The 26,627-nt window shown below is 33.7% G+C and overlaps 1 protein-coding gene across 7 annotated transcripts in view; it reads right to left on the reverse strand.

The window, feature by feature from the left end:
• The window catches only part of KTN1 (kinectin 1), a 104,705-nt gene that overhangs the window by 7,626 nt on the left and 70,452 nt on the right, over positions 1-26,627 (reverse strand). For 2 of the 7 annotated variants that reach the window (XM_041758639.1, XM_041758632.1), the window contains exons 22-40: positions 26,260-26,297; positions 25,286-25,376; positions 25,040-25,108; positions 23,939-23,976; positions 22,935-23,025; positions 22,790-22,858; positions 22,317-22,354; positions 19,898-19,988; positions 18,087-18,155; positions 16,862-16,899; positions 14,764-14,854; positions 12,440-12,526; positions 8,944-9,033; positions 4,392-4,472; positions 3,516-3,605; positions 3,292-3,384; positions 2,331-2,402; positions 2,002-2,085; positions 1,764-1,847 (exon numbers count right to left, since the gene is read on the reverse strand). In XM_041758639.1, coding sequence (XP_041614573.1) covers positions 1,764-1,847; positions 2,002-2,085; positions 2,331-2,402; positions 3,292-3,384; positions 3,516-3,605; positions 4,392-4,472; positions 8,944-9,033; positions 12,440-12,526; positions 14,764-14,854; positions 16,862-16,899; positions 18,087-18,155; positions 19,898-19,988; positions 22,317-22,354; positions 22,790-22,858; positions 22,935-23,025; positions 23,939-23,976; positions 25,040-25,108; positions 25,286-25,376; positions 26,260-26,297 — 1,404 coding nt within the window. The remainder of the gene's footprint in view (positions 1-1,763; positions 1,848-2,001; positions 2,086-2,330; positions 2,403-3,291; positions 3,385-3,515; positions 3,606-4,391; positions 4,473-8,943; positions 9,034-12,439; positions 12,527-14,763; positions 14,855-16,861; positions 16,900-18,086; positions 18,156-19,897; positions 19,989-22,316; positions 22,355-22,789; positions 22,859-22,934; positions 23,026-23,938; positions 23,977-25,039; positions 25,109-25,285; positions 25,377-26,259; positions 26,298-26,627) is intronic. The other 5 variants (XM_041758633.1, XM_041758635.1, XM_041758634.1 and 2 more) reach the window with 5 other exon arrangements.

The raw sequence follows: 26,627 nt of genomic DNA on the forward strand, positions 1-26,627 counted from the left end.
TATTGCCAATACATAATGCCTCTTCTCATGATAAATGTTCCAATTAAATATGCATAAGGGAAATGGACTACACTGACAACAAATAACTTTATTAAATTCATCCAGTTAACAGATTTTGCCTCACACCAAAAGGTGCAACATTCCAAACAGTTTCTGGAGACCTAAGAGAGAGAAATGTAAGATACTAACCTTTTGAACTGGAGAAAGAACTAGTGAGGGACATTTCATTTGGGGAACTCTATCTAAATACTTCAGTTTTTGCTCCTTCACTTAACTCTATTTAGTACATCAGAAAGATTATTCCTTCAGCTCCCAAACACATAACACATGTATAGGCAAACAAAGTTATTTTATCTTAAAATGTAGCAACAGTTATCCTGACCTGAGCAAACAAACTGAAAAACTAAAAGATCATGAATTCAAGGCAAAAATAAGAAATACCATTTAAAATGGCGCCCCTTAACAGAAGTAGAGAGGCAAAAATACAAAAAGAACATTAGGCTGAATGAAGACTCAATCATAATCCTATACGGGTTTGATGCCTCTGTTGGGAGTCAGCTACTAAGCACCAAAGTTAAAAGTAAAATCTCCAATAGCTAAAGTTAAAATGATTTTTAAAAAACACATTCTAGGGTAAAGCTTATGGCTTGTAGCTATGGCATAACCACAGTCCTGATCTGTGCCAATATATAGCAAGCATATGTATAAAACTTCACACACTGCAGTGGGAATGATTCGATTAAATAAAATGAAAGTAAGTAAAACCAAAATTTTATTTCGAAAATAAAGAGGGGAGCTCTATGTGTACATTTCAAAGAGCCCTACTTTGAAAACTCATTCCCATAAATCACTGCCATAACACAGAAGACCAACTACAAATGAGTGAGTTAAGAAATTTTTGATACATACAGCAGTACTAAGAAAGTTCCAAACTGTGCAGGGTTAATTTGGGGTAAGGAGAAACTTACTATGATCTTCCTAGAGTTCATTCAGATATTTCAAATTTAGTCAAGTGTTATAACAATTTTTCAGTCACAGAAAGACATAATTATTGTTTGAAACATACAAGATAGTCATATTTATCTAACAGCTAAGCTTGTCATCATAATCAGTGTAAATTTCTAGAAAATTTAAGAATGGGAATATAGGGTATTTTCTATGTCTTTATAAGGCATTTAACTTTATGAGACAACCATAGTTGTCTTTAAGTCTACAGTTTTAGAATTACTATACCCTAAATGTTATGTTGATGATAAAGAACTTCACAAGCTTTCTGTTATCTATAATAATAGAAAGACCAGTTAAAATAAGAAGCTGGAATGAATTGTTGCCCTTGAATGAAGAATATGTATCTACAATCTTTAGTAATCTCCTTTCAGATTAGAAAATAAGAGGTCCAGTTAACTATCATTAGCTCTGAGAAGAGAATCTTCACAATTCAGGCAATCTTTATTTGTTTCACTTCTTTTATCACTGAAAATAATGCTAAGAAATTAGGTTTTATAAAACACGAATTTTTTTCTGGAAAAGAGTTGCAAGCCAAACATGCCATTGTTAGGAGCTAAGAAAAAAGGATCATCTTAGGGAGTCAAGAAAAGAAAAGATCATCTTAAGAGTCATCAGAATATGAAGATTATCTCAAACTTACAAAAATGCCAAGCTAAAGATGTTAGCAAGGAGAAAAAGTTTGGATGGTTTCTCCACATGTCAACACAAGTGTTTTCAGAGCCTACTTGATACCCAGTGGAGAACAAGCTTCTTACCAAATTTAGCTCTTCATTCTGTCTTACTGCTTCAGAATATGAATCATCAAGTTTTTTCTGCAATTCAGTCAACAGATCTTTCAGCTGCAATGAAGTTTAGAGTTTAAGATTGATCTCCTTATGATATCCCATGTTTTGTATGCTACTTGGAAGTTCTGCCACAAACAATGTACACTGAAATATTTTATCACTATTATAAACTTAAATTGAGAAGCAAGGTGGAAAAAATTCTAAGTACCTCTCTGACTTCTGTAACATAGGTAGATCGTTCAATTTCTGCCTTCTCTAGTTCCATTTCCAAATGCTCTCGTTCTCTTCTCAGCTAGCAACGCAACAAAGAAGAAAAGTTATCACATTTAAGAACTCCTTTCATGATGCTCCCCCACAATGGAAAGTTATGACATGTACAAATACAACACTGTATCATCTCAAACACTACACAAGATGTTCTTAAAAGTGTAACAACTGTATCATTAAAGAAGTCTTAAAACACAGATCTTAAGACAACCCTTAATGCTAAAACTGAGTCCACAGGTTATATATAAATCAAGCAAGGAAATAACATACATTTTCAATATCTTTATTTTCTCTTCTTAATCGCTCTAGCTCTTGTTCTGAAGATGTGAATGACAACTGCATCTGAAATATGAAACAATTATATGACCAAGTAAATCAAGGATAGAGAGGCTTCTATCTCGTAGAATTTTAATCAAACTTCAGAGGTGTTGAGATCTTATTTAAAGCCATACTGAATTTTAAAAGACCTTGAAAAGGAGAGCATGACATTTAACTTGATCTAAATTGTAGTCAAAACCTACCCCCATTTGCATGATATTAAGGCCCAGCTCAACGTGTGGGTTTTTTTGGGTTTGTTTTTTTTTTACAACCAACGAATAACTGGTCCTGGCCATATTTAATTCCCAAATACATTAACATAGAATACCACCAACAACCCTAAATTCTGCACAGGCTGGCCCAAATGAGCAACAGATGACACTCTTTACTTTCCCTTTAATTGTAATTTTTAATTAAAGTATAATTGACATATCATATCCTGTTAGCTTCAGATGTACATTATAGTGATTTGATACTCTCTTACATTACAAAATGATCCCCACAAAAAGTCTAGTTACCATCTGTCCATACAAAGATGCAACAACAGGACCCATTAACTTTTTCTTGAATATACTATATCATGGGGTCACATAACAACATTGTTTGTTCTGAACCCCCCAATTCTTTGCCTTATATTACCACATAGTAGTTCTACAACCCCCAAAGCACTCTACATTCTAGATTACCACCTTTCAGTCAAACTTTGAACCACCTATTCTCAAACATGGGTGCGCATCAGAATCAGATGTGGGGGCCCTTCAAAACACATACTGCTGTCCCCACAGAGTTTCAGGTTCAGAAAATCTCAAGTGGGGCCCAAGGAGCATTTTTAACAAGTTTCCAGGTTGTACTGCTACTGGTGATTGAGGGCCCACACTCTTGAGAACCACTTGCTCTATGCTTTTCTAAATACCTGTTTAATAGTCTTCTGTGATTCATCGACCTTGACTTTCCATTTATTTTCTTCTTGCTCCACACTTCTCTGTAGCTTCTGTAAAATTCCTTCCTACAAGCAAGAGTATAGTTGTTTTGAAAAATTCATGTGTTAATGACAAAATAAACTATTTAAAGCTACTAAGGAGTAAGTTAATAATTTAAAAATAAAACCAAAAAGTAGATTAAAAAATCATTTCCTACTGTTTCTGCCAGGACAGATTTATATTTTTCACACTCGAGCTGTAACAATGTATGCATTTCATCAGCTTCTTTCAACTTGTGCTCTAGAACCTACAAAGAATGAAATAAAGAAAAATTCTCTAGTTTTGCCAGTTTTGTGTGGTTCAAATTTGCTCCAGTATTTAACGGTATATTATGACAAATGGTTTCTAACTGTTTTATAGTGAGATATTACATTTCAACCTTATTAGGTAGTAATAAAGTTCAATGACCTTTTTGGTCATTCAGGCTTTACTAATAAAACTCCCTGAGTCTGATTACTACAAAATATATAATACAATTTATAATAAACAGGCTTATCATTCTTTAGCAGGATGGTTAAAATCAAAGCAGAACCACATGTGAAGTCAAGTCACAACGCCTATGCTACACACACATGGAAAAGAGGATTTTATTCATGCCACTTGAGATACAAATAAATCTTCCAAATTTAAGCAAAGATAAAAACACATCTAGATTCTGAACTCTTAATGATGTATTTGGGGATACTTTAAGCAAACCAGTCAGTTTCTACCTACCTACCTCAACTGATCTTTACTTTTTAAACCCAGGCTAAAAAGAGAGTAAGAGATAGTTAAATACACAGTTTTAAAAATGATTACGATACAGAGTTAAACAGCAAACATTAGCTTTGTGTACTTATCAAATGCAATGAAGATTTATAGCATTTCTATCAAAATTTATACAAAATGAAACCACTTTCTTATACTTTCTCAAAAGGTCATTATTCTATTCATAATTATATACTTTATCTTTCCAAACTTAAAAGACAAATTCTGATTTATTTCCTTCTTCCATGCCTGGTTATAACACAGATACTTCATTTCTTGAACTAACCTTAACCTCCTCTGAACCTGAAGTTTCAGCCACACATTCTTTTGCCTTCTTTTCAAATCCACGCAACCACTCACCATAATTCTGTAAAAGAGAAGCCAAAATAACCGATTTCCAAAAATATTTAAATGAAATAGATAAAACATTTTAAACAACCAAATTAGATGACTATAAAAAACAACAACAACAACAAAAAAAAAAACCCTAAAGACAAACACCACCTCCCTGGAAATTTCAAAAAACATAATTGCTGGGGCACCTGGGTGGCTCAGTGGTTGAGGATCTGCCTTTTGGCTCACTCAGTTTTTTCTTTTCCCCCCAACTCAGCTTTTGATCCCAGGATTCTGGGATCAAGTCCTACATCAGGCTCCCCACCCCCCCCTCCCGGGAGCCTGTTTCTCCTTCTCCCTGTGTCTCTGCCTCTCTCTCTTTATATCTCTCCTGAATAAATTAATAAAATCTTTAAGAAAAAACAGAATTGTTGCATAAATTGTACCTAACCCACCTTGAAAATAAACACTAAAAATATACCTCTATGTTACCACCAAAATCATACCTTATTTACTTTGAGCAAGGATATCTACCACTGAATTCTGGACTTACATATAGAGCTTTGCACTCAATTAATTCCAGCTTCTACCACTTACTAGTGCCAGGACTAATAGAGTCAATCTTTAAAACAGAGAAAACTGAAAATAAATTTCAAAACTTTTCTTGGGTAAACCAGTTCTCAAAAACTAAGTATTCTGAGTTTATAAACTAAGAGTTTAACTAAAAATATTCAGAGGCTTTCAAACTATGAAGGTACTCCAGGGATTCTGGAAATACTTCAAAATAAATACTTAGAATGAAGTGTTTTTAAAATCATAATGAGAGGTGATAAGAATACATTAACATTTACTTGTTTAAAACCAACAAAAAAATCCTGATAGGTCAGCTGATGCCAACACAAGGCATATATTTTGGTTTTAGTCATTATCCTAAATTTTAGAATAAATTATGCTATATTTTTTATGCTCCTTGTCAAATTTTAAACTCTGATATAGAGTATTTGTTTAAAAGAGGAATAAGAGGAAATTTGATTTAAAATCCCTGGTTTAGTTTACTCCAAGAAAAAATTAAAAAAAGAACAAAAAACACATGAAATTTCTATTAACTGCTCACATTTAAAGCTTTACTTAGGTGGCCTAATCAGAATCCTCTATACTCTATTAAATAAGAATAAAAAATAAATAGAGCTGGACGCTAAGACCATCCCATAGAACAAATTGTCAAAAGAAAAAAAAAAGCCTCTTTTTTTTTTTTTAAGATTGATTTATTTTTGAGAGAGAGCGCACACGCGCGCAAGCATCTGGCGGGAAAGGGGAAGCACAGAGGGAGGGAGTCTAAAGCAGACTCCACATTCAGTATGGAGCCCAATGCAGGGCTTGTTCTCACATCCCTGAGATCTTGACCTGAGCAAAACCAAGTGTTGGATGCCTAACTGACTGCAAAACCCAGGCATCCCCAAAAAGCCCGTTTAAAAAAAAATTACATTCTTATATTATAAATTTAATCCAAGACCAAATGTATACTATTAAAGTCCTACTTAGCTTCAAATACCAGGATTCAGTAAAAGTTAAAGTCAACTGAAAAGCTGATTTAACTGCTTAAAGTTTATAAACGTTCTTCTAGGTTACATAGTTTAGATCTCTTCTATACAGATTTGCTTAGCAGAAAAACAATAGAAAACAGTAAAAAAATTTTTTACTTCATGTACAAGGCCCTTTTTGTATCTACTAACTATATTAACTTAAGATTAAATTTCATTAACATTGTTTTAATGTAAGTTAAATAGAGCAGCTTATCCTTCACATTTTTAAAAACATAAAAATGCTACACTTTTTAAGTAGTAGAGTTAATATACTTCTCAAATACAGATTACACGCAGAAATATTTAACTTTTAACAAGTGATGAACAAAAGCCAAATATCATCATCCAAGTCTTATGGTGATTTATAAATATTTACAGTGTCAAAAACATGGCTACTGAGGGTAATATTGCTTTAAGAATGAATCTGTTACATTAAGAATTTTTAATGCTGGTGATCTTATATAATCTTTAAAGAACAGATAGTATAATCACTAACTGTTGGCTCATAAAAACACTGCCAAATAAATCTCTCAATTTATTTCCATTAAGTAATAAAATTATAAAGTAGGAATAAAGAAAAAAAACAAGTCATGGCACAAAAGAAACAAATATGAAATAGATGAACAACAACCTCTTTTTTCTAGGCTCCATGTAACAGCCTAGAACTACTAGGCTCTCCACCACTATAACTAATAATGTATCCTTCAGTCTGTCCAGTACAAGTTGTCTCATCATTTGAACTCACAGAAGTAGATAGCTACTAAAGTGATCAAACCTGAATGTACCCTCAACAGTGACAAAGGAAAAAAAAATTTTGCTTCTTGTACTAGTTAAATGTAGACTGTCTGTAGATATAATCTGAGAGTAACAGCTAAACTCACACTATATATAAAATAGGCTATGAAGTTTACTTATACCACACTTAGCACACACAGAAAGAAGAGCCAAGAGCTCCTTGGATAAACAGCTGATTCCAAGTTTGTGGCAGAAAATGTAAATGATAAATCAGAAACATGTTGTCATACCACAAAGCAAAGCAGCTATGAAAGTTTAGCAGTGCTGTGTCAAAAAGGATTTGATAGGCAGCCTAAATAAGTTCCAATGGGCCAAAGAAAAATAAGCAGATTTTTACAAACCTCATGATAGAAGTGCACAATACTGCCATGAAGAAATTTTGCCCCATTCAATCCCACCTCCAAAATACTAAGCCTGAGTTTCATCAGGCCTCTACTAACTACCAATTTATAGGAATAAAAGGACAGACAACACACTGACACTACAAGAATGCAGTTAATTAAATTCAGACTAGGAAATTTCATATGAAACCATTAAGCTTAAAAGGTGGGGGCGGGGCGCTGGGGGGCATAGTTAGCTACTAAGTGTCTGATTCTTAATTTCAGCTCAGGTCATGATCTCAGGGTTGTGAGATCGAGCCCACGCTGGGTGTGGAACCTACTTAAGATTCTCTCTCTCCCCCTCAAGGAAAGAAAGAAGAAAAAAAAGTTGGGGAAGGGAGGTGTAGCTGACATATTGGAGAGGATCCGTGGAATCAAAAAGATCTAAGAGACGTCTTAAACCAATTACATATTGACCTTACTTAGGTCCTGATTGTAACAAACTACAGTAAGTGGTTGTTACTTCATTAAAACTGAAAATGTATATGACAAATGGAGAAACGCATTAGCAAAATATATGAAATTAAGGATTTTTAATGTAATTTTTTAAAGGAATCCTTATCTTTCATAAATACATACTAAAGTAATTTCAGATGAAATGCTCTGATGTTTGACTTACTTCCAAAGAGTCTAGGAAGTATAGGAAAGGAGGTAAAACAAGACTGTGTATTGATATATGGGGTACATCAGGCTCATTATGTTATCGGAGTGTGTATACAATTTTCCATTAAAATAAAGCTTAAAGAAAGATATAACACCATTTTAGGAAACTATATGAACTCTCACTGCCTTTCTCTACCCTCAAATATTCACTGTAATAATTCTCTGAATCAAGAGAATGAAATGTTCATTTTCTGACTTTTTCTCTCTCACTTAACCTCAAGTAAAGCAAGTTATTCTGTATTATCCTCAAGACTTTTCCTTAAAGAAGTTAACAGGGATCCCTGGGTGGCGCAGGGGTTTGGCGCCCGCCTCTGGCCCAGGGCGCGATCCTGGAGACCCGGGATCGAATCCCACATCGGGCTCCTGGTGCATGGAGCCTGCTTCTCCCTCTGCCTGTGTGTGTCTCTGCCTCTCTCACTCTCTCTCTCTCTGTGTGACTATCATAAATAAATAAAAAAATAAAAAAAAAAAGAAGTTAACAGATGACCAAAATCTTGAGCCTTGGTATGAAAAAAGCCTGGTTCAAAGTATTAAACAGATTTCATTAAAAAATAAAGTGTTCTAAAACTAGAACCAATCATTTCTATTAAGCTCTATTTTGGGGCTCCTGGGTGGCTCAGTCAGTTAAGTGTCCAACTCAGGTCTTGGCTCAGGTCTTGATCTCACCATCATGAGTTAGAACCCTGTTGGGCTCCATGCCCAGTGTGGAGCCCACTTAAAAATAAATACATAAATAAATGGATACATAAAATAAAAATAAAATTAAGCTCTGTTTTGAATAAAGCCATTGAAAACATAACTGGCTTAAACGTTAAGCAATATTTCTTTCCCAAATGTTTATGTTCCCCTAAATAAGATATGTAAATTTTATAGCATACAAAAGAGTATGAGTTGAATAAACAGAAATGAGTTTTGAACCAAGTTATTTATCTTCCCTAATCAAAAGCACCCTAGGTTAAAAATGGAAAAAATTAAGAATAGTTGTACTTCTAAACCAAGTGCAGAATGCAAATGCTGCTTATTCGTAACTTCCTTAAATAAAGATAAAGAGGACACACTTAAAGAAATAATAAATCAATCTTACCAAATTAGGAGGAACAGACACCTTTGGAAATAATTTTTTGAGAACTTCTTTAGCTTCTAATTCAATAGCTTCTACATATTGTTGTCTTTCCTAAAGCAGAAGATGAACCAAGTCAAACTTACAAGATTATAGAATTTTTTAAAAATCTTTTAAGCTCCAAGGGAGGAAAAAGTCACAATATTTTTAAAAAATCATCTTGATACTGATGAAAGTTAAAGTTCCTCATTTCAAAATATTAAAATGCTTGCATAAGAAAAAATCTGCAAAATCTCTAAAGCATCCTAAATAACAATGTCTTATATTAATTAAGCGAAGGCAGCATCTCATAATATGGACATTTTCCTTGCTGTTAGAAATCAAGTGATCTGCCCATCTAAAAACAATTCAAAAAACAAAGAACAAAAAAAATTAAAAATAAGCTTCCTACAGCTAAAACTTTAAACTACATGTATAAAAACCAAAAAACACTTCCTATAGCTAACACTTGAACTACATGCAAAAAGATGCACCTGGAAAAAAAAAAAAAAAAAAGATGCACCTGAGCAACATAACTGAGGCTTACTGGCTGGGCAATCTCTATTTAAAAAAGGCATCACTGCTGGACTATAATGCCGTGAGATTAAAAAGGCAACTTTCACATTTCCAGCTTCAAGGTCAAGTGAAGTTACTCATGCTAAACAAAGAAAAAAATAGGCCATCAAAATTTGATGGGTGGTACTTTATGCGAAAAAGAGAAAAGAAAAAAGAGGAAAAACTGATGGCAATTAATTCACCAATACCAAGCATCAAGAAGAATAATTATGACACAGGGACTCTGTCAGCTGTAAATTTATGACAAGTGCATGTCTAAATCTGGTGATTTTAAAACCAGCTATAATGGATATCAATTATTAACTCAAAACCATGGTTTGTCAAAATTAGGGTAATGACTTGATCACACACAAAATAAAAATCTAATAAATCATCTCTACAAAACTAAAAAAATGACACCTAAAAAATGCACATCTAAAACAAGCCAAGAAAAAAAATACTTGTGAAGTTCAACAGGTGACAAGAAGGCAAGCAAGCTAGCAACATCTCAACCCTATCTTTCCCACATCATTTAAATGTGACTTTTGAAACCCACTACTGAGATAAGATGCACACTCATCAACTGAAATCTAAATAATATGAAAATCTAAAATTACACAATAAAGTTAGAGATTCACCACATGCTATACACACACACACACACACACACGAAATTTACTTTATTCAAGATTAGTGGCAGTATTTTTACCAGATGTTTTAATGGAGTATTTTCAGTGATTCAATAAAGTCCGCTATTTTTCAGAAACACACCCACCTAACTGGATAAGATACATTCACTCCAGGAAAACTAACTGCTAATTCAGAATTAGTTATTTCACAATTAAGAGGTAATTTTAATCATCTGACCATAGAAGTCGTAGAACAACTGCTAAAGAAAAACAGGAAGAGAATACTGTGCAACCAAGTGTTTTGGAAAACTTTCCAAGGGAAGAAGAATCTAAGTAAAAGAAGCAACTGTCTAACTTATAACAAGACACAGAAAAATGAGAAGTTACTTTTGATCTGTACTAATTTTCCATTTTTAACATTTAAAAAATATTCCATTTGATATAGCAGCATGGTTGTGGATAGCAATTTCCATTCCACTTTACTCTGGAAAAGATCTAATATTGAAAATTGCTATCTTTATCTAAATATAATATATATGAAGTATCTTTCAAGTGAACCTATCATTTATAGTAGCTCTTCAAAAATATTTGCTACTTTAAAGATAATCCTGAAAAAGCAGTGTATCACCCTCTCTCACATTTTAGATAAGCTTATTGTTCCATATTTTTATCATCTAATACACAAAAGGAATTCTACAGTTATTTCTCCTTCCAGCATAACTTGTGGTTTTCTGAGTCAATCACTTTATACCTAGACTATTTGAAAACAGTCTAAATTCCATTAAAATAGAGAAAGACTGTAAATTCTATTCTCTTTAGATAATTAGCTATGCAAGAAGCTACTACCATGCACTTGATGATGAGTTTTGAAAGAAGGGTCAATTTTTATACTCATCACTGAGCACATGAGGAAACATGGATAAATTTTAGTTCTCTTTTGGAAACAATATGCAAGAATGCCTACACAGTAGCCTGTTAATTTCTTGCAGCAATGGTATAGTAAGGGAGTAGCACTTCCCCAAACCCCAATCTCATGAACAAAATAAAAGCTAAAGGACAGGTGTTAAGAGTAAAAAACAAAGTAACAGAAACAACCAGAAACTACACTAGAACCCTCACTGTTAATAGAACTGACTTCAGCCACTTCCAATAAAACAATATCCTACCTAACCTAGCTTATTCTGTTCCCTGGCCTAGATTTCTCTAGTCCCAGTATCTGTTCACTGTCTCAAATTTAGGTTTTAGTGAAAATTAAGGCAGGGGAATAGGTACAGAAATAAATACAAATCTATCACACTAGAGAAAAAATAATAACATATGTGATTTAAAAAATTTACAGAAACTATCCTACTTTAAAAAGAAGTCCTCCAAATGTCATTAAGACCTACATTTAAAATTTAACCGGTTACTGCAATCCACAAAATACTTCCAGAACGCTCAACTAAATCACATAATTAACTTTATTAAGTCATCTACAATATTCAATACTCCTGTTCCACGTTTATTCTTTCCAGGAATTTTCATAATGCTTGACTGAACTGGCACATTAATTTGTCTCCATCTTTAAGAACAACTCTTCTTAATTACAATTCATTAGAATCTTCAAATTCATGGAACGACTTAAACTCATAGAGAGTATCTTTTATTGTTTTGAAGACAGAGGGAGCTCTATGTTTCAGAAGTACTTTACATACTCAGGTCAAGAGAATTATTTCTTCTATTAATAGCCATACTAAACATAACACATACCTCATTACTGTCTAGCCACTTCAAAACCTTAAGTTTAATCTTAACGCCATCTCTTCTAAGAAACCACTCAGAATTGATCCCTTCTCTCTACTTAGCACTTTGATCATTTTCTACCTTCTGTGAATCATCTTGATGTGCCCAAACAACCTAGGAGAGTTTGTGTACATCAAGATATTCAAATGTGTTTGTTAATTCAGTTAGATTTGGGGGGAGGGGTCAGGGTTGTTTACCAAAGTGCCCTTAACCAACCCATGAGGCATACAGTGTGACAGGAGCTTACACGGGTAGCACAGATCTCCTGAGATTCTTCAGCTTAAAGCAGTAATCATCAAAGCTCAAACAATCAGGTAATCACAACAAATTGCATGCCCAAAATTAAAGCTTCAAAGAGTAGATGAAAAAAGCAGAGATGACAGAGATGATAAATGTGGATGATAAGGAGATTTTATATTTAAATTGCAGTAAAATTAAATGCTTTAGTCTGATTTTAAGACAAGCTGCAGATTTTCTCTGTTCAATGGATTGCTTCTAGGAGTTAGCATTACAACCTTGGAAGTCTTGTTCACTTTGTCCTGCAGCATTTTTTCAGTTGATGCCAATGCTTCCATTGCTTCCCAGTTTTTCTCCCGAAGGTCCTAATCATTTTTAGAAAGAATGATTTCAGTTTATCCATTATTGAAAGATTTTTGCTGTTTACTTCATCAGTATTTTGCACTGCATTTAAATGCTGGTTACTGCAAAATTATTTCAATGGGAAATATGTATATTAGCAAAAAAATAAAAGGCAATGTTTAGAAGTCTGAATGAGAAAATAAAGATGCCCACTTCCCATGTTTTAGTATACACACCAGATATGCCAGCTATAGAGTAATTACTGTGCACATGTGACAAAGAAGAAAGCATTCAAAAGTAAACACACAAACCAAGATAAAAATATGATTTCAGGTACACCAAATATTAGAGGATTAAAGACAGGGCAAATACACAAGTACAGCAAAAAGCTTTATATGTCATTTTTAAACAAGGCCCATGTTCACTCAGACTTCCACTGCAACATATTTTTCCCTCTAAATAGGTTTTATTGCATTAACACTTTTCAAGTCTACCTATGAATAACAGAGTCACTCACTGTGCTTGCCCATCTTTTTTGGCATAGTCAAATGTGTATGCCATAAAGCAACCTGACATGAATGCATGAGCTACTTGATTGAGGCTGAAAACAGGGAGGCTGGAAAGCTCAACACCACATTCTCTTGGAAGAGAAACAGAAGTCATTGGAAACTGAGCTCTGAAAGATCTATTTTAACAGCATTTCATTAGCAAATACCAGTAAGGACAACCTGCTATACTTCAGTCCTTCTTCAGACTGAAATCTACACATTAAACAAAAAGCCAATCATCACCGTTTACTGAATGCTTACTTATGTGCCCAACACCAAACTTGGTGCTTCAAATAAATTCTCATTAATCCTCACAACAACACTAACAAGTGTTTACTCCCATTTTATAGATGGGGAAACCACAGCTGAGGTGGGTTAAGAAGTTTGGTCAAATGTCCACAGCCAGGTAAGTGGCTGAACTAGAATGTAGAACAGACTGCCACCGCAATCTGTTGGCCTCCAGCGTCCTGGCTCTTTTCACACACTTCAATGCCTGCAGCGATGCTGCTGCATTAGACTGGTATTACTATGTCCTCCTTATCTCAGAATCCAGATAATAAAACAGTGCAGATGTTAGCAGTATACTGCCAAATTCACCTCAGGTTTTGTGGCCAAGCGATGCTGTTAGTAAGGTTACACAAACATACAAAGGGCAATTCACATTCCTAATTTTGACAAACTCAGGGGTGCAAGGACATGTCAACTCGTTAAATTAACAAATTAATGCAAACTTTGAAAAATTAAACTTTCATTACAAAACACTTATCAATTTCCTATCATATCCCCTTTAAGAGATTTCAGTAACATTTTTCAACTTTAAAGTCTTAGCAATCATACTTTTGTGCAAAAATTCTCTCTCTAGCAAGAATGTTTGGATTCTACTTCTGATTAGAGAGAATTTAAGAAAATCACCTAAATTCACTATTTGTTCAGCAGAAGTATTAGGATTTATACTTCTCAGGACACTATCCTTTCCCATTCTAGTATAAATGTATTCAGGTTTTGAGGCCCCTACCATGCTTAACTACCAAAATTTAAACCACCTCTTAGTTTAAAAAATGAGGCCAGAAGGCTCTGAAAGGCATTTAATTACTGAAAATACTGAGTTTCAATACTGGGTAGAAACTTAGTTTACAAAAAGGCTAGCCCAGTCAAATTAAAAGGAGATACCACTGATTTTAAAATATTGAGATGAGGGGATCCCTGGGTAGCTCAGCGGTTTAGCGCCTGCCTTCCGCCCAGGGCATGATCCCGGGATCGAGTCCCGCATCCGGCTCCCTGCATGGAGCCTGCTTCTCCCTCTGCCTGTGTCTCTGCCTCTCTCTCTCTCTCTCAGTCTGTGTCTCTCATGAATAAATAAAATATTGAGATTAAAAAATAATTTTTTTTTCAAATTAAAGTTCAACAGAAAGTCAACTGTATTTTAATTAAAAAATTAAAATTCTGAAGCTGTAATAATTATAGTTTCAATATCTAAAGTGATTAGAAGTATACAAATTAGTCTTTTCATTAATTTCATTATTCATTAAAATATCTGTTCTCCAATAAAATGATTACTCTAATAATCCTCCCAAAAAAGGTACACATAAAACAGTACTTTCTTATAAAGATTAAGAAAACAACAATAAAAGTACTTTTTTTTTAATAATGGTGAAGCATATTTCAGTGAAATAATAAAAAGAAAAGCTTTATTCTGACAAAGATTTGCTTACATTGTTTTTCTTCCTCTGGTGTTCAACAGCCTCCTTCAAAGAATCTAACTCATTCTGAAGACCAGTTATTTCCTTCTCTCTCTCTGAAATTCTAAACCAGAACACGAATACACATAGCAATATTTTAGGTAAACAGCGAACATGATATTTATTACTACAAAATTAAAACAGAAAGTAGACGATGCTTTACAAAATGTATTAACTTAATAGGCAAACACTTTCAAGCTTAGCTATTAACTGTAACCATAGAAAACCTATTTGTGATGCATTTTTATTTTCACAAATGACTTTTACAATATGGCATGCTGATATTTGTGCTAAAGAGAAATAATCCCCTTAAGAAACAGTTCATGAATATATGAACTGCTACAGTTATAGTTGTTTCTATTTTTATCTGTGGCAAGGAAGTAGCTATTTTCAGAAGGGTGAAAACTGATATAGAAACATTCCCTTAAATATTTTTCCCAAAAGGTAATCAGTTATGACTTTCTTTAAATGGCTAACAAACAACAAAAATATATTAATTAATGTGAGGTAGGTATCATTATTTTCATAACATTCTCAGGGCTCAGGTTTTTCTAATCCTAATGAATTATTTAATTCCCAGAAATGCAAAAGCAACGTCAAAAATTCACAATTCAATTCCACTGAAGTTGAAAGCAGCTTGGGTAAAAGTTAAATTACAAATAGCTTATCCTTAAGAACAAGGCTCTATGTAAGAGGTTGGCAAAATAGGACTCTGAGCGCAAACCACAGTCCTTTTTGGTCTGGCTTTCAAGCCAAGAGTTGATTTTATGTTTTTAAAGAATCATTTTTTAAAAAAAGGGCAGGGGAGGGGCACCTGGGTAGCTCAGGCAGTTACGCGTCTGCCTTCTGCTCAGGCATGATCCCAGGGTCCTAGGATCAAGCCCCACATCTGGCTCTCTGCTCAGCGAGGAGTCTCCTTTTCCCTCTCCCTCTGCCACTCTCCCCCTGCTCGTGCTCTTTCTCAAATAAATAAATAAAATCTTTAAAAAAAAAAAAAAAGGAACATGAAACAGAACTCTATGGCTCACAAAGCCTAAAATATTCACTACAGGCCATTTACAGAAAAAGTTTGCTCACCTTTGTGCTATACACAGCCAAACTCCAGACTCAATTTATCAGTAAGTAATTCTAAACTAGTAAACCAATAGCCTTGTAAATCAGTCAAGATGAAAGAACATTTAGATTACTTTTATCACTGAATACACTTAATGTGGTTGACATCCAGCAGTTCAAACATACCAACTTAACAGAAACGACCTTAAATATACCATCTTAGCAAAAAATACAAGCCAACAATGAAAGAAAAATGCTTCAGTAAAAAAATAAAGTCTCCTTAAGGGGAGTTTGGGTGGCTTAGTCAGTTAAGCAGTCAACTCTTGGTTTTGGCTCTGGTCATGATCTCATGATCTCCCCCTCTCTCTGCCCCTCTTTTTTGAGCTCTCTCTAAAATAATAAATCTTCAAAAAACAAAGAAGTCTCCTTAAAAGAAAGCAACTATTGGGGTATCTGGGTGGCTCAGTCAGTCAAGTGTGCAACTCCTGATTTCGGCTCAGGTCATGATCTCAGAGTCTGAGATTGTACACGGGGCTCCACACTGGACATGAAGCCTGCTTGGGATTCTCTCCTCCCTCTCCCTCTGTCCCTACCCCCTCTCCACTTGTGCAATCAATCAAGCAATAAAATTAAAAGAAAAAAAGCAACCGTAAAGGTTATGAGATTTTATTTTTTTAATGCAGAAGCAGAACCTTATTTGCATTATTCATTGCCACGATATCAGGATAACTGAGATAATTTAAGGTAAGTAAGTAAAGCTCTAAAATATATTTTAACTTTATTAGATGTTTTCAAAATGCCTAAAAGACCTCACAACTCCCTTCAACAAAACTCCAAGTACCAAAAAAGGTACATCAGTTCATCCAAGGGCATAGCTCAACACTTGTGACCTGCAGAGTTCACATATCAAATAGAATTAGGTGCCATTTGAAATTACATTAAATTGCTTATCTAAAGAACCATGTAAAACGATAAAAACGATTACCACTTCCCAAACTGAATCAAAATTATTACTTACACTTTTAATAGTTCTTCATGTGGGGGAAAAGATGATGCCTATTGAAAGAGTTAAATGTTTTTTCAAAAAAAGTTTTCTACACGACTATAAACAATTAAGCTCTTCTCATATATAAATTAACAAAGGTAAAAATGCTATATATTCTGTATGCCTACCACCAAGTAATTTTAATTAAAATATGTATAAGTTCATAAAATGTACTTAAGCACTAAATCAAATCTTCACTGTCACTACATACATAAACTCTTCATTTAACAAGTATTTATCAAATTTCCTACTATGTGTAAGGCACTGAGTTAATGCCTGAAATCTTCCAACTGTACAATTCTTATTTGACTATATTAAGACTCCAGAAGAAAAAAAAAAAAACCCATAAATGAAGTCAAAAGGAAAACTAAGAAAAATTTGCACATAAACAGAAATTTCACATAATTATGTATAAGTACACAGACCTTCATATAAAGTATTTACATTCTTTAATGACTATAATCTTCCAAACTGAACTATTACACTATAATCTTCTCGTTGAGAAGGACACATTCTTTGCCCCCTCATAATACTCTAGTTTACATCCATTCAGAGGGGGAAAAATAAATTTTTTTTGGTAATATCTTAAAAATTTTTTTTTCAATTTTATTTTTACCAAGCAGAATGATACCTTGAAAAATATTTAAATAGTGACCAACTATTACTCATAACATTGCACAATTCCTAGCTTCTCTCCAAATACTAATTTGGGTGGGGGGGGGAGCAGAAAAAGAACTGGAATATAGATAGTAATATTATTTGCATACACCTTATAAATTATAGATTATTTTATCTTGGATGTAGCATAGCAAACAGCATAAAAAATTACTTTTTTTTCATGACATCTGCTAAATACTTATAAAAAAAACAAGATAGTCTCAGTAAAAAGGCAAAATAGTTAAGAATATTTATAGACAGGGATCCCTGGGTGGCGCAGCGGTTTGGCGCCTGCCTTTGGCCCAGGGCGCGATCCTGGAGACCCGGGATCGAATCCCACGTCAGGCTCCCAGTGCATGGAGCCTGCTTCTCCCTCTGCCTGTGTCTCTGCCTCTCTCTCTCTCTCTCTCTGTATGGCTATCAAAAATAAATAATAAAAAAACATTTAAAAAAAAAAAAGAAAAAGAATATTTATAGACAGTCATGGGTTATATAACTTTTTACCACATAAATGAAAGGCAAGCTACCTAATAGTACCTACCTGTTGGTAGTTACATTGCTTAAGCTGCTCGATTTCAGATTTGAACAACTTGTTTTCATCCTGTACTTCCTATTTAAACAAAAATTAAACATGAATACCTGCACAGAGATTATTTTCCATATAAACTTTTGAAACCTTCCATACAAGCCAGGAAATTTCTAAAACAGTAGTTTTTTTTTAAGTGATAATTCTAAAAGTAATAAGTTCTACATTAAAAAACAGTATGAAATTAGAATAAATAATTCAGTATCAATCTGGGAATGAGTATGTCTCAATGGAAAAAAAACAGGATCCAGAAACAGATCCAAATACCTATAAGAATTTAGTACAAAGTGACGTTTAAAGGTCAATAGGGCAAGTTCTAGTGACATTTTGGTCTGGATATTTCTCTGATAACAGGACAGTCCTGTGTACTCTAGCATGTTTAGCAGTATCAATGGCCTCCATCCACTATATGCAGTAGCACTCCTCCACCTGCTGTGACAACCAAAACTGTCTCCAGACAGTGTCCCATGAAGAACAGAACCAGTACAGTAAAGTAATAATGGATTCTTTAATAATGTGGCTAGACTTTTTTTCCCTTCAAGGTTGAAATGTTATTCTAACTTATTCAAATAAATTACATACGAATAAGATATCAAAAAAGTAAATTTTAATAAACATTGAAATGTGAAAATATTTTTATGATCATAGAGTAAGAAAAATCTTTCATTCTAAGACTGCTCAGAAAATTACTTATATTTGAGTACATAAAAGTTTTAAACTTCCAGAAGTAAGGAGAAAAACACAAATGAAATAAAAAGAAAAGCTTAAGAAAACGAATCACTTCTCATATGACAGAAGGTTAATTTTTTTATGTAAAAAAAAAAGTTATAAACTGGTAAGAATAAGTCAACCCAGAAGAAAAATGTGGAAAAAATTAAAGGCCATTTAATAGACAAATGAAGTACTTCTCTCATAATCAACTGTAAATTAAAACAACCCAACCATCTTTCAAGCATAATATCAAATGTTTTCATCTTTGCCAGTGCTGGGAGAGGAGGAAAAGCAAATGGCCCTCTGTTGGTGTAAATTTATAAAAATACTTTTGGAGAGTGATTTAGCATTATGTAACAATATTAAAAATGAATCCACTTGGGAGAGAAAGAGAATGTAACAGAACCAACACTTGGACTATGAAATGTAAGCAAGAGTGGTTGGAGACAATGTGGCCATCTAAATTTACTATCATTTCAAATCAATGTTCTCTAAGTACTTTCAAACTTAACAACATGAAGATGAAGAGATAAAGAATTTTCAATTTTAACTACCTCTTTTCAAAAAGAAATTGCATAAACCTTTGACCCAAAATGTCACTTCCCAGATTTTTAAATACAGATATACTAGGAAAAGTACTGAAAATGAACATAGAAGGATATTTGTTGTAGTAACAGGAAGCACAACTTTAAATAATCTAGGCATCTGTAAACCAGGATTTGTTCTATAAATGATGACAGATGATACAACAGAATACCATGAAGACAGAAATGTGCTTATATGGAATGATCTCAAAAACATTAATAATTGAGGGAGAAAATCCAAATAAAAACATGTGTATGGTTAAATACAGTGTGTTTAAAACAAGTACACGTATACATATTTTATGCATCGGCACTTTCTCAAAAGATACACAAATATTTGATAGTTTCCTGAAGAATGAGACGCAGCATGACTGGGAGGCAAGTCTCTATTTTCTTTTGTGGTAGTTAAAATTGTTTAAAATATGCAAAGACAATAATTAACAATAATTAATTATAACTAAATATATTCACCTGTAACAGCTTTATTTTGCTAGAAAGATCATTCTCTCTCTCTTTTAGTATAGTTTCTATTCTCTTCATTTCATTTTCCTTTTCTTTCAACCTAGAATTTTTATAAAGACCTTATATTTAGTTACATATAAAAAAAGGACAACCAGATTTCAACAGCATCCCTAAGAAAAAAAAGACAGCAAAAACAATGACTCATAGCTTCTTTCCATACTACACCAACTTATAAATTTGTTTTAAAAGACATTATTTCCAGAATCACTCAACTCAAAGTACATCATAAAACTGCTACAGTTTATTTCATAGTTAACATTCCTTAAGCAAGAATGGCTTTACCTAGGAAGAAAACTTAAAAAATTTTAAAAATGAAGCCATTAATTGGTTGACCCTCGAACTTAAAATATGTCCAAGCCTTTGTGAAATGATTTTACATATAATTTAATCTGGTTTTCCCTTACCCATAATACATTTTAGTCTTACTCTATCTAGCTCAAGTGAATCCCAACTGGCCTTGTCATCCTAAGCCACAGACTTCTAGTATAAACACATTATTTTAATAGTGTTAAGTGTTATTTTCTCAGGGCAAGAACCCATTTTAGCCATTCAGTATTCCTGTGCCAGAGGGCAAACAGGTTCTCAAATATCTGCTGAACTGAAAGTTATTTTTGTCCCACCTTAATGTAGTAAGAATTTCAAGATGTTTATAGATCTACATGAAAAATGACAATAGACCACACATGAAGAATAGGATTAAAAATTTCTGGGGAGGGGGATTCCTGGGTGGCTCAGTGGTTTAGTGCCTGCCTTAGGCCCAGGGTGAGATCCTGGAGTCCCGGGACTGAGTCCCACATCCGGCTTCCCTTCATGGAGCCTCCTTCTCCCTCTGCCTGTGTCTCTGCCTCTCTCTCTCTGTGTCTCTCATGAATAAATAAATAAAAACTTAAAAAAAAAAAGTTCGGGGGAAAACCCCAGCAAAACTTAAATACATATTGCTAAGTGAAAGATGCCACTCTGAAAGCCTGCATTCTATAGCATCTCAACTATATGACATTCTGGAAAAGGCAAAATTATGGAAACGGTAATTATCAGTGGTAGCCAGAGACTTGGGGGGGGGGGGGAGGTGGAAGAAGGAAGGGATGAATAGGTAGAGCCAGGAGACTTTTTTAGGGCAGTGAAACTATTTTGTATGATACTGTAATGATGGATACATATCATACATTCCTCAAAACCCACAGAAGTCTCTGGGAAACAAACTAGGGGTGGGGGAAGGGGAGGTGGGGGCAACTGGGTGACGGGCACTGAGGGGGGCACTTGATGGGATGAGCACTGGGTGCTATACTATATGTTGGCAAATTGAACACCAATAAAAAATAAATTAAAAAAAAAACCCACAGAAGAGTGAACCCTAATGGGAACTATGGACTTTAGTTAATAACACTATCTCGACGTTGCTTCATCAACTATAACAAATGTACACACTAATGCAAGATATAACAAGAGAAACAGGGTCGGGGTGGAGGAAAATAGGAACTCTGTACTTTTATCCCAATTTTTTGTAAACTTAAAATTGATCCATCCACAAATTCTATTGATTTTTTTTTTTTAAAGAAAAATGTGATGCAGAAATACAGCTAAAATCACATACTTTAATGAGTTATATACTACAAACGGGCCGGAATGTGTCCCCAAGCTTTCTATTAGCAAATGAAACAAAAATACCTTGACAGTTACACAATGTCCCCATGATAAACAATTGGCTATACAAATGAGAATTTTAGTGTCAAGAATAGAGACATCTCCTTTGTCTTCATAAAGACAATGACCTAATATCCTCAATATCTTACTTTTAAAGACACAGTTTCAAAGAGCCACTTCTTAAACATCCATAAAGACTGATGGCAGCACAGCAAAGCAAAATCTCTTAAAAGTAATTTTATAGCATGCCAAAAAAATGAAGTCCAAATATCCTTCTCACCACTGTGGACTCATTTAAGATAAGAAAACAGACTTTTTAAGACAACAATTTCCTAGGATGAACATCTATAAAGACGGATACCTCCTATGCTGATCAGATTCAATGTTTTTACTCTTCAGCACAGTAACTGATATGACGATATTAGTCTCCTCAAGCAAGTTAGCTTTTTTAGAAAGATTCAATAATCATCAAGATCATAACTAAGATTATCTCTTAGATGATGGGTTTGAAGGGCTTGGAAAGGATAAAGTCTCCGGGTATCTAAAAGCACGGAAAGAGCCTCTGTTTTATTAAACCAAACAGAGACTTACTAGTTTATTTGCCTCTGGACTATCAATTCCTAATTTAACAAGAAATGACTGAGAAGAAACTCATCATGATATTCAAGTACATTTTAGAAAATAATGAGAAGTCCCTCTTTAAAATGCAGGTGAAAATTATACTTACACAGTCTCAAGTTCTTCCAATCGTGATGCAGAACATGCCTAAGAAACAGATTTACATTTTTAATTCTAACATCAAAAAGATCAGGTAGTCATCAATGAAATAAAAACATTAACTATATATTAAAATTAGGCCATTTATAAAACAAAGACAGAATGAACTTTATTTAACTGAATTTTTTAACTGTAATCCTTTACTTAAAGGATTACAGATTAACATACCAAATAAACATAGATACCTATGTGAGTTTAAGAGTCAATCTCAAAAAGTAAGGACGAGAAATGCTTTTAGGCTGACAAATCAAGGCAGGAAAACTTACAAAGATAAAATTTAACTTATTTTATCAACAACTACTCAACCATGATACGGTAATTTTTATGGCAAGTAAACTCAGAGAACATAGTTATTTCCTAGCATAGTAAAAAAAAAGATTCCTCATCTTTTATGTAATACGTTTGGTAATGTTTATACTATACCTCTTTCAAGTTATGCTGTGCTACCTCCTGAATATGAGTTTTTAAAGATTCATTTTCTTCTTGAAGATCCTGAAAAAGAACTGGTATGAATTGAACTGATACTCAAGTATAAAAAAGTTGTTTACTTTTGTTTTTAATTTCTCACCTGTAACCATTTCCCTCGACTAGCCAGGTCTTTCTCCTTCTCTTCTAAAACAGTCTTCATGGTATTCATCTGTTCCTCTTTTCCTTTTAATCTGACAATAAGTTAATAAGAACTATCAGTGAAAATGTTACACAACTACACAAACCAAAATTATTGGAGACTGGAAAAGTAGACTTTAAGCTGTATTTACAGCCCAAACTAAAATATATAAACTAAAATATACATAAAATAAATTAAAATATATTTTAAGTATAAAGGCCTACAAGATTTTGCAGATAATAAATTAAGAACTATGGGACAACTGGAGCACTTGGGTGGCTCAGTCGGTTAAATGTCTGCATTTAGCTCAGGTTATGATCCCAGGGTCCTGGTACTAAGGCCCATGTCAGGCTCCCAGCTCAGAAGGGAGTCTGCTTCTCTCTCATCTTTTGCCCCTCCCCCTGTTCCTCTCCTGCTCACATGTTTTTCTCTCCTGTGCTCTTTCTCTCAAAGAAAATCTTAAAAAAAAAAAAAAAAAAAAAAGGAGTAGAGAACAATTAATGAAAAAAGTTCATGTATCACTGAAGATCCAAATACTAAATAAATTAGGGTAAGCCCTACTCTCACCCATATCCTGTTTAAATCAATACCAGCAAATTTAGTTCATTACTACTGGTTTGGCTATAAAATATATAGCCAGTTTCACAATGACTATCAAAATGGACAAAGAGCAACATCTCTGTCTGAGGTCATATTCAGATTTTAAATTATGAAAAGTAAGACTTTCCACTCTATCCCCATTCTCAATCAAAAAGCCTTTTAAGTGAAATTCTAATGAAAAACTTAAAACCATGATAACTTTGAGATATATTTTCATATTCCTAAAAATGCTACTTGAAATTAAATAAAAAGCAGCTATAATTTTCATTATAACTATATTTGATTTGTATTTGACTTGTACATACTTGTATTTAACTTGTGGAAAAGACATATTAAAAGGAAGTAAGAGAAATGGTACTACTTACAAGTTCTGAAGTTCCTGAATTTGAGAAGTAATAGATAACTGAAATATAAAGAAAAAAGCAGAAAAAAAGCAATTTATAATCCTTTCAATTTACTGTAAGCTTTAGGATAAGCTTTAAAATGCATACACTTCAAATTACCAAGACCCTAGTTGAATTTGCCAAAATGAGATGTGTTTGGATTTTGCCTTCTCTTGATTTCAATGACAGTTACAAAATAAAAATAATACGTCTAAATAATGTGATAATTTCTAAAGTTGTGAAAATTAGAGTATTAACTGTACATTTACCTCTCTACTATGTCAGAACTCTTCTTCCTTCCAGGCTTCAAAGCCACCTACTCAATAAGTACTCAACATTATCCTTTCCTCATCATACACAGTAATTCAACAGCACTTTTTATCCCCCATTGTCGTCTCATAGTCCCTTCAGATTTTGGCTTAGATGTCAGATCCTCAAGAGACTTTCCTAATCTCTCAATCTGTACTAGAGAACTGTAATCTTTTCATCATAATCTGTTTCATTCACATATTATCTTAAATCACTAACCCAGTGCTTTCACAAGTAGAAGAAACTCAGGAAATACTACTGAATAACTCTGCTGGATAAATGGCTGAATCATCAATTCCATCACTCTATTTTTTTCAATGAAGCCTTATCAGATTAAATTCACCAAAACCTATCTATGTCCAACAATGCCCGCTACCTCTGAAATCCCACAACGAAGTTTGTACTTGTTCTATAAGCAAAGGTGGAGCAATACATATTCTATAACAAAATATTTTAATACATGCAATAAAAAAAAAGGTTAAAGAAAGATTTACCAAACTGTTGTGTGTTCAAGTTGGCAAACTAAAACAAAACATTAATACAAAGAACTTTCTAGAAAAGAATCTTTAAAAGTTAAAAAATATACTGATTAAAATATCAAGAACATTTTCTCAAATCAAGCAAAAATAATTAAATAAAAAGCACATAACCCAAAATACTTACAGCACACTAAAAGTTTTTTTTTTTTTTTCAAGTAACAAGAAAAAAAATCAAACAGCTCATAAATACACATACACTAACAAATCTGTCATGCTATGGCTCTGGGATTTTTACCTGTTGAGCCTTTTCAAGCTGGATATTTCCTATTTCTTCTTTTAGAGCCTCTATTTCCTGTTTCAAATCCTTGACAATGACAAAACAGACAAGATTGGACAATGGAAACACAGAAATTGACATAAAATGCAATGTACAGACAAACACATGAAATTAAATGATATTCACTAAAGTTGATAAACACACACACACACACACACACACACACATACACACACACACACACAGTTTTCTCTCTCCCAATACCTGAATAGTTTTCTCCTTATTAGCAACTTTGAGAACTTCTGCTTCCAGAAGCTCTTCCACAGACTTGATCTTTCCATCCTTTTCATGGATCCTTAGATGAAGAAATGCAGTATTTTAAACTTTAATAGAAATCATCAAGATCCACCAAGACATAAAAAAATAGCACCAACAAGGGTCATCCAAAACAACTCTTCCCATTTTAAGTAAAACAGCAACATATCTTGCAGATAAGGGAAAAAAATACTTAAAAGTCTTCCTAAATGAGGCATGCCTGGGTGGCTCAGTTGGTTAAGCGTACAACTCTTGATTTTGGCTCAGGTCATGATCTCAAGGTGCTGAGATCAAGCCCAGTGTTGGGCTCAGCACTAAGTGTGAAGCCTGACAAAGATTCTTACTCTCCCTAGCCCTTCCCTTGTCCTCTCTCTAAAAAAAATGAGGAAAATAAAAGAAGTATTCCTAAATGAGAATTAACCAGTAAATACCAGATGGCTAAAGCCTATGCACACAAAGAGAAGCAGGTGACATGCTTTGAAAGCACACAGATAATGTTAAGACGTGTACCCTGAAGAATACTAGAAAGAATCAAGTTTCTCTCAACAATACTGGCTTCCAGAGTTCTGAAAGCAGTGGCAAAACCTATACAAAATTATGGCATCAAACTTTTCAGAGGTCAAGAGAATACATGATCTCTATATCCAGTATAACCTGGTTTTCTTTTTTAATAATTCTTACTGCAAAAACAGAAAATTAACAATTTGATGCCATAAGAAAATAAATGGAATTATAGAAATAGATGTTTTAGCAATCATACTGCACTAGGAAAGCACAGCTAAATTTCCTTAATCCACCAGTGAAAAATTCTAGAGTGAAGGCTTAAACTAACACATATATCAGGCTAAATTGCACAAATCATGATTTATAAGCACTAAGAAAGTGGACCAAAAAAGAATGACGAATTTTAAAATGTCACTTACACTTTCTTAAGTTCTTCAACTAGAGATGCAAAAGAAACCTGGAAATAAGAAGGTATCCTACTTAGTAATTTGCTCAAAATATAAATGAATTCAGAAATAGAATAGTATATTACACCCTTAAATTTTCCACTATACCAAAATCCAAAGGAAAACAGTAAACTCAGGAATTGATTCTTTCTAGATTTTTTAAATGTCATATTATGAAAATGAAAAGCACTCTGAAAGTAAGTAGCTTTAAGTCTACTTATGATAAGTGTAGGCCAAAAGAAAAATCAATAGATACACGTCATAACTAACTTAATAATTCTAACCAGGTAAGAAAAAAATACAACTTGGAAACTGCCTTATTTCAGATAGCTTCTTCTACC

Source organism: Vulpes lagopus, chromosome 6, assembly GCF_018345385.1.
Source record: "Vulpes lagopus strain Blue_001 chromosome 6, ASM1834538v1, whole genome shotgun sequence".
Lineage (NCBI taxonomy): Eukaryota > Metazoa > Chordata > Mammalia > Carnivora > Canidae > Vulpes > Vulpes lagopus.